General features: G+C 43.5%; 1 protein-coding gene across 2 annotated transcripts in view; it reads left to right on the forward strand.

The window, feature by feature from the left end:
• The window catches only part of OXSR1 (oxidative stress responsive kinase 1), a 93303-nt gene that overhangs the window by 15282 nt on the left and 65347 nt on the right, over nt 1-12674 (forward strand). For both annotated transcript variants that reach the window (XM_075728196.1, XM_075728197.1), the window contains exon 2: nt 4336-4448. In XM_075728196.1, coding sequence (XP_075584311.1) covers nt 4336-4448 — 113 coding nt within the window. The remainder of the gene's footprint in view (nt 1-4335; nt 4449-12674) is intronic.

The following is a 12674-nucleotide window of genomic DNA, read 5'->3' on the forward strand; positions in this document are numbered from 1 at the left end:
GGAGATACCCTGGGAAATCAGGCTTCAGTAAACTGAGTGCTTGGGGAGTTTTTGGTTTGGGTTGTTTTCATCCTTTCAGAGGTTGGTTTTGACAGAAAGAACCATTTAATCATAAAAACATGAAAGAAGCAAGGGTTATAAAGGGTACGTGTTCCTCCTTAGGCAGTGTTTCCTAAAGCAGGTCGTGACCCTGTTGTGCAGGAATTTTGCAGCTGCTATCCTAAGGGTTGGAACTGTATCTGAGAGCCTACAGAGGTGAAAGCTGGGGGTATTAAATGGATCCTAATACCCACTTGGGGTCTCCCCCCCGCCCTCAACAAAATGATCTCCTGCTTTTCAGGAATAAAGCAGCAAGCATTTGGCCGTGCCCAGTTTTCATTGTTTTGCTAAGCTGTTTTGCTGGAAGAGATTAGGGAGCGAATTTTCTCCAAAAGCTGATCTCGAGGGAGGCGCAGAGGGGGAAGAGCCTCAGCACTGACCTTGATCAGAGTGTCTTGAGGTAGGGAGCAAGCACGAACTGAGCACAGGAACATTAACCCGGTGCTGCCCACGTCCTCGCAGCTGAGCAGTGCGCGGGGCTGCAGTTGGCTCTGATCACAGCAGCTCTGTGTCTGCTGGGGGGGTTGGTTTGCCTAAGTTGTGCCACCCTCACACAAACTGCCCTTGTGGGTTTTTTCCCTCATTGAAGATGGTTTGTAGCAGCCAGGGAAATCGCTTCTCTCCCAACCTTTCCCCATATATTTGTTACCTGCTCCTAAACTTTAAAAACTTCCTTGCCAGGCTATTTCTTTTTCTCTGCATTGGTGTCATCATCTCTATCTATGCTTATTTTCACTTAGCGATGTGTTTAGCATCCTTGCTGCAGCTTCTCTCCTTTCCTTCTCTTGCCACCTTGGAATTTCAGAAACAAATTGCATGGCTGCAAAGCCTGAAGTGGCTGTGTTGCTATGTTTTCTGCACTCTTCAAAGAAGCATGGAAACCTGTCTTTGTTCGGTCCCAGAAGCATGGCACGCCGCTGCTGCTACCAAAGAGCAGCTTGCTTGTGGCACATCGTGCTGCAGCTTGGCTTAATCCTTGCTTGATACGCTTTTGAGATTTCATTGTTTCTCTATAATTAAGTGCTACAGAGGAGCTGAAAGAAATGACGAATTAGTGGGAGAAGGGGGAGCTGGGAGAGCAGGTGGTGATCGAACTGAAGAGAGCTGCCAGAGAAGTAGGAGCAGCAGGGAATTAAATGGGAGGAGTCTCGAGTTTGGATGATTTGCTGCCATGTGCCCAGAAGGATTTAGTTTGGGATTTCATTACTGTTCAAATAATGCCATACACCCATAACAGACTGGGTCCCTGTAGGCTGGGGCATTGTCCAAACACTTAGCGAGAAGCAGTTTTTTGCCCTGAAGTCCTAGCAAGCATTGATCAGGCAGGCTCAAGGACTGGGAAGAAGCTGTAGCATGCGTGATCCTGCTTTTAATTAGTCTGCATCTATTGTTTCTGGTAGTAACACCTTTAAAAAAAAAACAAAACCCAAAACACAAACTACCAGAACAAACCCCTTCCCCCAGCCCCTCAAAGCCATTTTTTGTGTAATCACTTCCGTGAAACCCTGGACTTCACTGTCCTCTTGTGAAAGATTTGGTCTACAGTAGTGGTACCCCATCTGGATTGTAAGAAGCATCTCTGCCAGTCATGCTTTTATACCAACTGGGTTTAACTGGCACAGAAATCCCGGTACGTCATGTTGTGGGGGGTAGCAGGTGTATGCTGAAGCTATTGAGTGTCTGAGATATCCAGAGTCTTTGAGCACAGATGCTTTTGTGTTGATGAGGACAATGCAGGTAGCTTTAGAGACGAAAACATGCACTGCAAAACTAACAGAAGAGTGGAAGGGGTTGTGTGACAAGATGGTCCTCTGAGGTGCACAGTCATATATTCTTACAGCATCTGGCTTGTGTTTTCAGCCTCCCTTATTATGCACCAGGACATCCAAAGAAAGAAATCATAATACTGGTGCTTTGAATGTGTCAGCAGCAATGTTTCTTCTGGGATCTAACTCTGTCCAAAAGAATGATAGGCACATGTGTTTGTTTTTTGGTTTGACTTCCAAAAGGCTATTGCTATAGGGAAACCAGCAGTGCTAGGAAACGCAAACTGACTTCTCTGCCTTTTGTCACCACTTCTGTATGCTCTGCTGTCTTTATCTGGAGTCACTTTGTGTGTTTTGACTTTTTTTTCCCCCCAAAGAAGCAGCAGAAAACTTTAGAGGAGCAAAATTTAGAGGAGCAGGTCAGTGCAACCCAGGATTCCCAGTGGGTGGGAATATGGCTGTGCTGGGGCTGCTGCTTTCGCATTGGAGTGCTGCATATTGTACCTGCCAGGCAAAGTGACCACGGAGACTGTACGTTGAGGTTTGCTTTTGGGATGTTTGTCCCGTGCTTAATGTTGTGTATTTCAGCCTTGCTTCTGGCAGTCTAGCTAAACTCAGCTGTGAAAACCTCCTTCCCTTGCTTTTTCTGAGTGCTTTTTGTTGATGTTTGCCTAGACTCTTCCATTATCTCTATTCTTTGCTCAAGACCTTGCTTATGGCACTCAAACTTCATTTTCAAAGTCCCTTGTAAATATTCTTGCCCCTATTGCTGTCCTTTTCTTCCACCTAAGCTTCTCCTGGCAGCTTTGTTTTGCCTTCTGCTATGAATAGTCTCTGAAAAATAGTATGCATGCAAGTCATAAATGGCCTGAGTCTTGAACTTCTTAAAAACCCATTTGCAACCTTGCCTTTTTGTGTTCTGCACATTGCTGCCTTCTGCCGTTAAAATGTAAACTCTTAAGTGCAGGGAATCAACTGGAAAGCTGAAGCTATTGTCCAGGGTACGCTCGCAATGCCATATAAAGCGAAGTGAAACTCCTGTAGCCCCAGTGTAGCGGGTACCAGTTGAAGATTAGAGGAGCAGAGTCCCACAGTTCAGGGTTTTGTAATTTATTTCAGTATGACTTTTTCCTGTATCTTTCAGGGCTGGATTTCAAGCTCTTTCCCCCACCTGGCACTTCATTCGAATTTGACTGTGACTTGGTGCAACTTGCTGCGGGAAGACTGTTGATGGTGGTTTTAGGGAGCTTTGTTAGCCTTTGTTTGAAGATAAGATTGCAGGGTTTTGCCCCCAGTTTATCTGAACGTACTAGAAAAAAAAAAGTTTGCAAAAATGTGCTTGACCTGTATTGCAGAATCTGGAAGCAGTTTTTATAGTGTTAAAAATAGGATAATCTGGTAAAATAGGTGTGTTATTCTAACATGCAGAGTAGCTGTTCTTAGTTCCCTCATCAGCCCAAATGGGCTCAAGAGTTATGCCTGGGATAATGAACAAAATAGCTGCGGGTTTATTTTTAATAACACTTTTTTAGGTATTGGTAATAAGAAGCTCTTGAGCTATTTTCCACCTATCCTACCCCCTTTTCTATTAATTTGAAGTTACTCCTTTCCAGTGAAGTGCGTAAATGCAGGGAACCAAGGTGAAGGTAGAAAGTAAAGCAACAAGGTGTCCTATTGGTGAGACAGGAATGTTGCATTGCAACTATTTCTGGAGGCCAACAAATACGGGTTTAACATCCACTAGATTTTAAGTCTCACTGTTGAAAACTCGTTTTGATATCAAAGGATATGATATTGCTGAGCAGTTTAAATCCAGAACTCTTATCCCTACTTCTGGCAGTTTGAACAACTGTACATTAAAATGCAATATTTTTTTTTTCCCCCTATTGGAATTTAAACGTTCTCTGGCTCTGGTTTTCAACCCAGACACTGAAGCAGTGTGCTACTACATGAGCTGAACGGGATTGAATGAAGCCTACCTCGTGTCTTTGCATAAAATGAAGAGAGAGGAGAACAGCAATTAGTACATAAGAATATTTGAAAAATCTCATTAGCGTTGGTAGCAAAGCGTGTGGCTTGTTTCGACACTTTGGGTGAACACATCAGGTTAAAAGTCTGTGTGACCTCACTGGCCTTTCTTTTAAAAGCACAGGAGAAGAATCACTCCTCTGTTCTAAGTAAGCTGGAGTCTGCGCTTTTTTTCTGTCTGCAGAGCTGTACTGATCCCTGCAAGGGATCATAAAGATCCACTTGTTTTCGTTCGGTTAGCCCAGTACTTCCATGTTGCAGCTGAGCTGGCCTGCTGAGTTGCACAGGCGTGGAGTGGGGAGTGCCTGCGGGGTTGCCTTCACTGGGTTTTCACCTGGCTCTGCCATCTTTATTAATTACCACCCGTAATTTTGTTGTCCAACTTCCCTTCCTTTTTGCTGAAGTCCCAGGAGATGTTGCTAACTCTCTTTTTCACCCACAGGGAGTGGAGCAACTGCGGTGGTGCAGGCAGCCTTCTGCATTCCAAAGAAGGAGAAGGTGGCAATTAAACGGATCAATCTTGAGAAGTGTCAGACAAGCATGGATGAACTCCTGGTATGCAATCAAAATTGTCTGGGGAGTTGTATTTCAGTTAGTGTAATCTCTGTGTCTGCTAAGTGCCTTAAACAGCCTTTCTTGAGGCGGTGTGAGGGGACCTGACTGATTTCACCAGAGGCAGTTCAGTTGTCCTGGTTGTGGGACACAGTACTTAAAAAGACCAACTGTTGGAGAACTTCAGCCTGTTTGTTTAGAGCTAAGCACTTTGTGTAATCCCTTTGTTTTGAGCAGAGTTAATGTGCAAGTGTGAAGCTCAGCTGTACCCACAAGAGCTCTGCAGTTTAAGGGGGATCCAGAGCTATGTTTCCAGAATATTTTTAAAATTTAAGGGAATTGTTTTGCTTTCTCTCCTTTCCTGCAGTTCTTTACTTCTCCCCCTAGTCCCCCCCTTCACCTGTTAAGAGAAAAACTGAATATACTAGCTCTTGTTCCTAATCTCTTTCTGGTACTCATGCCAGCTAAGGGATCACTCTGACATATTGCAGGCTGCCATATGGAAACCCCCACTAATTCTGAGTTCAGGATAGGGAGGTGAGAGTCCTTTGGAGCTGCAGCTCTGTAATTGTCTTCTGCCGTGTGCCTCTTTTCTCAAGATCTTCTCAACGGAAAACAGCTTCTGGCAGGTAGCTGTGGCAACTAAAATTTCCTTTTTCTCATCTGGCTTGTTTGTTGATAGGCTTCATCTTCTCCTTTTCTGTGTATGCGAGCTGGTGTTTCTGTAGTGCAGCAGCTGTCACATTCACCTTGCATGTGGAAGGTCCCCGGATTTAAGCTGGGCAGAAAATAGGCATTCTTGTGAACATTGAGGTGTCTCCACTAAAGGTGAGAAAGCTCTCCTGGGTAAAACTTCCCATAGTAAATATTGGCTGGCAGGGGTTGAGGAAGGGTGGTGAGGTGAGGCCTTGTAATATTTTTCCTTTTAAAGCAACTATCTAGGATTTTCTTTAATCCTACCTGTCTGTCTGTCTACTTGCATCTTGACAGCTTCTGTAGTGTTAACCCAGGTTTTTGTTTTGGTGATTGCAATTAGAAAGTAGAACAGAGACAGAATTCAGGAGTCCTGGCTAGCTCTATTGTGCGATCTTCAGCAAGTCACTTTAACCATGGTTCCAGTTTCCACCTAGTAACTAATGCTATTTGTATCATTACAGGTATCTGCAAATCTGCTCTTGTAAAGCGGAAAGGCTTCATCCAAGCTGTCACCCTTTAGTGTGCCTGTGAAGGGTTGCATATAGGACTCTTAAGACGACCTGCGTTCAAATCCTCTTATGGCTCATGCTAGTGTAGGAGTTCAAGATCTCTTCCCTCTTCACAGTTGGTCTTTTTGCCCTGATACCATCCCTTGGTACTGTCTTCAAGTCTGTTATGTGGATTGTCCTTCCGACTCTGCCTCAGTTGTATTCCGAACTGTATTGTCATGATGTAGTAATTGCGACTGTTAGCGTCTGAGTAATTGCCAACTCCAGCTAAAAGGGTTAAGTACAGAAAGATATGCTGCGGAGACTTGGCATGTAATTTTAGATAAGTACTTCTAATTGCCTATTTTAAATCTCTGGCTGACACATTCCTCACAATGATTTTTCTTGTTACGGGTAGGACTGCAATGAATTGCTGTTGTCTGCTCTCCTGAGCTTCCAATTTTGTGACCAGATCCAGTACAGGTCCTTCTGTAGGGTCGTGTATAGGTCTGTTGTGAAGGCAAACATTCATGTCACAACATCATGTGGTAGATGCTGTTCATTAATGTCTGGGATGAAGATAGGAAATTGAGGTCTTCCCATACCTGCTGTCAGTAAACAGACTTTTCATGACTTGCCTTGTAGCATTTTATAGACAGCAACACAGGCATTAAATGGCTTCAACTGACAAATTTGGGCATGGCCTATAAAACTAACTGCTGTAATAGTGAGACATTAGGCCAGGAGACTCTGCAAAAATGTAGAGGGAACCTGATGATGACCTGTTCTCCAGCCAAAACCAGTTGATTGCTTGACTGGTTTAAGGTCTTCCTTTTAAGACTCAGATGTGGTACTCTGTGAGTGGGTCTCCTTTTCTCTGTATCCCAGAAGGCAGATTATTAGCCTGATCTTTGAAATAAGCCTCTGTACCATGTCTTTAGTTGTGCTCCCAAAGTCTGTAGCCCCTCTAGAAAACTTGTATGTGATTCAAGGAGCATGGGTAAGTGATCAGTGTCTGATATTTCAGAGGAAAGTGCAAGAATCAACCTCTGGGCAATTTTGGGATAATCTCTCCCCAAACCAGTTCTTGTCTGGACATGTAACAGTTGAGCTTTACTTATCCAGATTTAAGCTGACCTCTTAATTATTTTAAAAGCTCTTTAAAAATGTAACTATAGATATTCTTAAACTTAAAATCATGGAGAATTGGAGGGGGGAAGAGGATGGTTCTGAGCTGCAGCAGCTTCCTGAGGCAGTGGTTGCCAAGGTAGATGTGTTGTGTGAAAAAGTTATTTCCCTGGGTTTGTTCTGAATTTTGTTAGTTGGATGTTGTTTCCCAGTGCGAGAGCCGAAAGGATGGAAGTTCCTGATGTCCTTGCTCAGTGCTCTTAGCTTCCCTACTTTTTAATCCTGTCTCTGTATTTGCTTCTTCCCCAAGTAAACATTCTCAAGCTTTTCAGTCTTGTAGTCTCCCTTCATGGCAGTTTCTCTGATCAGTTTAATTATCTTTTTTGAGCAACTACTTGTTATTGTAGGACTGGTTGTTTAGGGGTTTTTTTTCCCCTTCCAAAAAATGTAAATATAAGTCCTTGCAGATTACAGTGGTTTTAAGAAGTAAGTGCAAAGAGAAATATGATGAGTTCATACTGGGGTATGTTATGCCCCCTCCCTGCTTTCTCCTCTCCTCCAGTGCAGTGAAAAGCACAAACTTGGGCTTTTATTAGATCCATTATCCTTCTATTGTGCTGAAGGTATCTGAGCACAATAGTCAGCTTACGGCAAACTTTGATGTACAGTCTAGGGTCAGGGCAAGCTCTGACGGCAAGTGTTACAGCACTGTCCAGTCATCAGGCAGTGGGATAGAAAAGGGAAAAGTGTGCTTAAATTCTTTTAAATTTTTTTTTCTACAGTGCTTCAGATGCATAGGCTTCTCTATGAAGCAAGCTTGTTTATTCCCAGAATCTGCCTAGCAAAGAGAGTAAAATGGTGTCATGTTGCTGGAGAGAGGGCAACGAGAGTGGCAAACAGTTCTGCCATCAACAAGGATGACTTGTCTCCTCTATGACTCTTTCAGTGTCCATGCCGCTTAGTGGCTGGTGCTTCTATTTCTTGGGATGGAGGAGAAGAGGAAGGTTAGTTTGGAGTGGGGTTAGGAAATGCACGGCAAGTGGCCCTATCACTTCGAATGGATGAGTGGCCTTGAGCTTCCCTTAAGCTTCTATAGCAGCAGGTGCCCAGAGGCCTGGGAATCTGGGGGCACCTCCTAGCTTGTGGAGATGCCATGCTTGGGGTGGTTACGTGGTATGACTTGGCTCATTAAAGGTATTGATCTTGATCCTTGTCTCTCAACATACACTTGAGCCGTGTGGGTGGTCATGGGTAACCTACACACTTTGCCAATGATGCATGACACTTTAGGTTAATGCAGTGGATTAATTTATTGCTGCTACAGGGTATGGAAATGTAGGAAGGACCAATTTTGTTGCACTGTGAGCAAACCAAGTCAAGGGCATTCATCTCTTCAGCAGAAGTGCTAACTGCTGTAAAGAATGTAGACAGGAGTAATGTAGTGCCAAGATGTGGCTCTTCCTAGCCCAGCTGCCAAATTAGGTGATGTTGGTCAGGAATTTATTTCAGTGCTTCATTTTGGGTTTTTTTTTTTTCTTTTCCTGTACGCTTCTGAATTCTCCCAGATCCTTTTCTAGATGGCATGTGGGGTTCAGCTGGAAGGGAAGTACAACACAGTTTGTAATGCTTCTTGCTCACCAGTGTGACTGGAAGTGGAGTGTAAGGAGAGGTGGTCAAATACAGTGTTGACTACATTTGGTCTTGGACTTTTTGATTTGTTACTGAAGTTCTACTTCTCACTTGTCTTGCAACCCACAGTAGTTAACAAACTTATGCAGCATTTGGTGTGTGTTCGAAAACAGTCTGCTCGTGCAGTGTATTTCACAGCTGGACGCTGTTCACTGCTGTGTTTTGCTCTTACCTCTCCTTTCCTTTGTGGGATGCTGGTTGCGTTGCTGCTGTTGCCAATGTTTGAAACACAGTGGTGTAACATCTCCCTCAAAAAATACCCATGCCTCTAGCTTTTTTCTCATATAAGTGTTTTCTTGTTTTAAAGAATTATTGATCTAAAAGGCCTTAAATCTCCCCTCTGTCCAGCAAACTCTGTTTCATTTTCATGCAGTTAAAGCTGACTTAGCTTTCTTTCATCCAGATGGGTTTTTTTTCCTCCACGCTTTGAGTAGCAGATGACGTGGGTTGTCAGCTTAGCAGTTAGTAGGAATGTTGAATGGCAGATAGGGGAACATAAGCTATGGGCTATTTCCCATTGGGCTTTCCAGCTGGGGGGAACTGCTGCTGGTTTAGTTCCTAGGGTGATTCAACAGGAGACAGGTTCAGGAAGGAGCATGGGAGATGTGGTGTTGCTGCTCCTAGGAAGAGACTCTGAACTCTTCCTAGTCCAGAGACTGATAGGGGTGGCCCTGCCAGGTCTGCACATACGAGGAGTGAAGTGAAGTACTCTTCCACTGGTATGGTCAGAGGGCAGTTAAGGAAGCCAAGGGAACAAGTTTAACTGCAATAAAAAGAAATGTCCTTTTGAATTTCATGGAATTAACCTGGGGAGCTTGCTGCCAGTAATACGGAGATCAAATATTGTGTGAGATTTAAATAAATCAACCTATAGTTGAGAATGTTAGATAGGATTTAAAAAAAGGATTATGAACTCCTCTGGTTTAAAGCATAAGCCAACTGTTAACTGGCCAGGCTTAGTCAGAAGTCTTCCCTCTGGGCAGAGAATTGTGTAACTGCTTGTTATAAGGTTTTACACCTTCTTTTGAAGACTTGGACAGGATATTGAACTGGCTTTGATCTGACAAAGCAGTTCCTACAAGTGGATTAAGCAGACTGTAAGGTTGTTGGGAACAAAGCAGCAGACTGCTGTAGCAATAGTAGAGACGTTCCATCCATGCCTGTCATCTTATGGGAATTGCCATTATAATTCCATTTCTAGTCCTGAGGACCTTTACACTTGCTCCAGGGGAAAAAGTCCCCATGTGTCAGTGCCAGAGAGTCTGATGTATAATATGTGGCTTCTGCATGGTTATTTGATATGCCATGTTATATGTTTCTTGCATGACGGGATTGCAGCTTTACAGAAGACTTAAACCGAAGCTGGGTACAGCTTGGTTGTATTGTTTCTCAAAGCAGCAACAACAGAAATCTTAATTACTGTGCTGGTTGAAGTGGTTTTTTTTTTGGGGGGGGTGCGTAAAGTTCAGTATGTACATCAGGATTAATGGTGGGTGAAATCCTGAATGTAGAATGTCTTCCTTCACTTGGACTGGATAAGCATGAGATGGTGCATGTAAATAACTTTGGAGAGTTTGCGATTGACTGCGTGGACTAACAAATTTAAGGCATTATTGAGCTGTAAACACTGGGTATTGATCTGAACAACTATAAGGGTTGGTGGTATGTTAGTTGGTGGAGTGGGTAAAGCTGGCTTCGCTTGTACCTGTGAGATGAGCCAGTCACTTGCCTATTGGCGTTGTGACTGAAACCAAGAAAAAACGAGTGTGTATGAATTGCTCCATCCTAAGTTTTAAACGTCTGCTTCCTTTGGTATGTTGTCACTAATACTGTAGACGTTGAAAGAGGGAGCGACCACTGAATCACGCTGAAGAATGGGCACTGAAATGGGCAACTGCTGAGTGACTTCCCACAGGCGTGGTTTGTTCCCATCACCTAAGATTAATTTATGGATGAAGACTTTTTATCCCTTTTAAGAATTGTTTCTTTTCCGCTGTTGCTCTGGATGGGCTAATCTAACCCCTTTTTAATCGTGCCAGTCTGTCTCCTGTAGCCACATATGAGGTAAGAAACTGAACTGGATAATCTGGACATGGAAGTTGGATCATAATCTCTGATTTTGAGCTCTGTGCTCTTTCCCAGTCTCCTTCAAAAAATGCCACTCAAGTTGGTTGTGGCAGGGGAATATGTTGGTTTTTTTTTATGCTGATGTTTAAAAAGGGGAATGAATATTTTCAATTTTACAGCCTTTTAGTTAAACCATTAAAATTTCACTTGGAGCAAAATTTGAACACTTATGGCTGCCTGTAGGTCCGGAGCTCTAAATTCTGCTTTAAAAGGATGAAGAGGAGCTTTAATGCCTTATAGCTTGAGATTTCAGCTGAGGGATAAGTTCTTTGCCAGCCATACTTGGAGCAGTGGTGTATTCAAGGGGGAGATCACATCTGACCTGCTTTGATTCCCCCCGCCCCAGGCGTGTTTTCCTCCCCCGGTTCCCTTACGGTCATGATTGCCTTTGAATAGGGTAGCCAAGTTGACAGCTTTCTGGATTCCTCTGAAGTTGCAGGTAGCCACATAAAAGCAGTCTGCTGCTGTGTTGTATTTCTTGAGTTCATGTCAACATGTAGGAAGTAAAACTAAATAAAGCAGGATTTTCATCCTTGTATTTGAGAGCAAGTGTCTTTGAAACGTGCCTCAGGGGCAGATAAACACACGGAGTAGAAGGTGATGATGTGAACAGAAAATACGAGTAAGAAAGTTCAGCTAGTAGCTTAAACACAGCCTTACCTGGTTTGTATCTCTGCTCCTATTAACTCAAACTTCAGTTGTGTATCAGTGGGCAAATAAACCCACTTCCAAATAGTAGATCTCCAGAAGTATGTCTGACTTACAGGAGACTAATAGGTTTCTTATGATTCTAAATTATACTTCACAGCAGTTTTAGTAGTGTTTCACAAGCCTTGAAATGCTTCTTTTATTGCCCACAGAAGTATTGAAAACATTCATCCGAACCCTTAACGGAAGACGTGGAGGCCTTTATAGCTAATCCCAGTCTATTTGCTTTTGGTATTTGACAGTGCAGTTATTCTTAATATCTAGCCCAGGGTGAGCATCTAACCATCTCCAAACCATTGTCTGTGTCTAGACATGTTTTTATCGGTAATTCATTCTCCATAGCTGAGCAGAAGGCAGTGTAATTTATGGATCCTGAAACCAGGAATTGGCAGTAAGGCTGTGTCTCTTAACTGAAGCCATCTAGTGTGAGGGGTGTTTGTGCATAAGAACTGGATGGAAGAGCTGTCTGCCGTCCACTGGATCTGTGGAAGGCTTGAGGGGTCTGTATCAAGTGACCCGTGACTGTTGGCAGAGTGGGAATAAAGCAACGTTTCCAGCTTAAAACTTGTATATAGCAGCCCAAATAAATTCTGATGTTTAGCGCTGACATTATTCCAGTGGTGTAGCAATCACTAAGATTTTTATTAGGAGTCTTCCAATATAGTTTTGAGGCTAGTGGAAATGAGGGGAGCACAGTTATAACTCGGTTATTTCTTCTTTGTGTAATTTGGGGATAGCAGTCGTGTTAGGGAGGAGGTAGGGAGAGGAAATCTTTGCCTGCTATGACTTTGTTGTGTTTGAAGAGCAGCAAACTCTCCAAAAAACTTTGGAAATAGTATTAAAGCTGTGCTTACTGCACACAGATGGACTGTTGCTGCATTTTATCCCCTCCTGCTCCCTTTTTCTGTAAGCGCGCTTATGAGCAGAGCTCCCCGGTGATCCTTGACTGGGATTCCTGCCTTAACTACAGCTCTTCAGCTCTGGCATTTGTACTGCTGTAGCACAGCCTGTTGTATGTACGACACAATTGGCTTGGTTCCAGTTATGCAAGGAAGCATTTTAACCGCAAATCCCATTGTGATTTGCCACGATCAGTTAAAACAATTGTATGCGTTGAGCTTCCAGGATGTTGGTACCCTCTGTGGGGGAGAAGAGGAACGAAGCTTTGATGGAGCCGGTGTGAGATTAGTCTAGAAAACTATTGAATATGGGGTGGGGGGGTCTGTGGGTGAGAGGGAAAGGCTGCCTGACTGTTGCTCTTTCTTATTGGTAATAATGTAAAAACACTGGAAATCATGGGCTGTGATGCAATTAATTATTCAGAGCTGTGCTACGCTGTGTGAGAAATGGTTTGACTGCGTTACACATCCACTAGCTGACAGAGGTGTTTAAT

This window comes from Pelecanus crispus, chromosome 2 (genome assembly GCF_030463565.1).
Source record: "Pelecanus crispus isolate bPelCri1 chromosome 2, bPelCri1.pri, whole genome shotgun sequence".
Classification (NCBI taxonomy): Eukaryota; Metazoa; Chordata; class Aves; order Pelecaniformes; family Pelecanidae; genus Pelecanus; species Pelecanus crispus.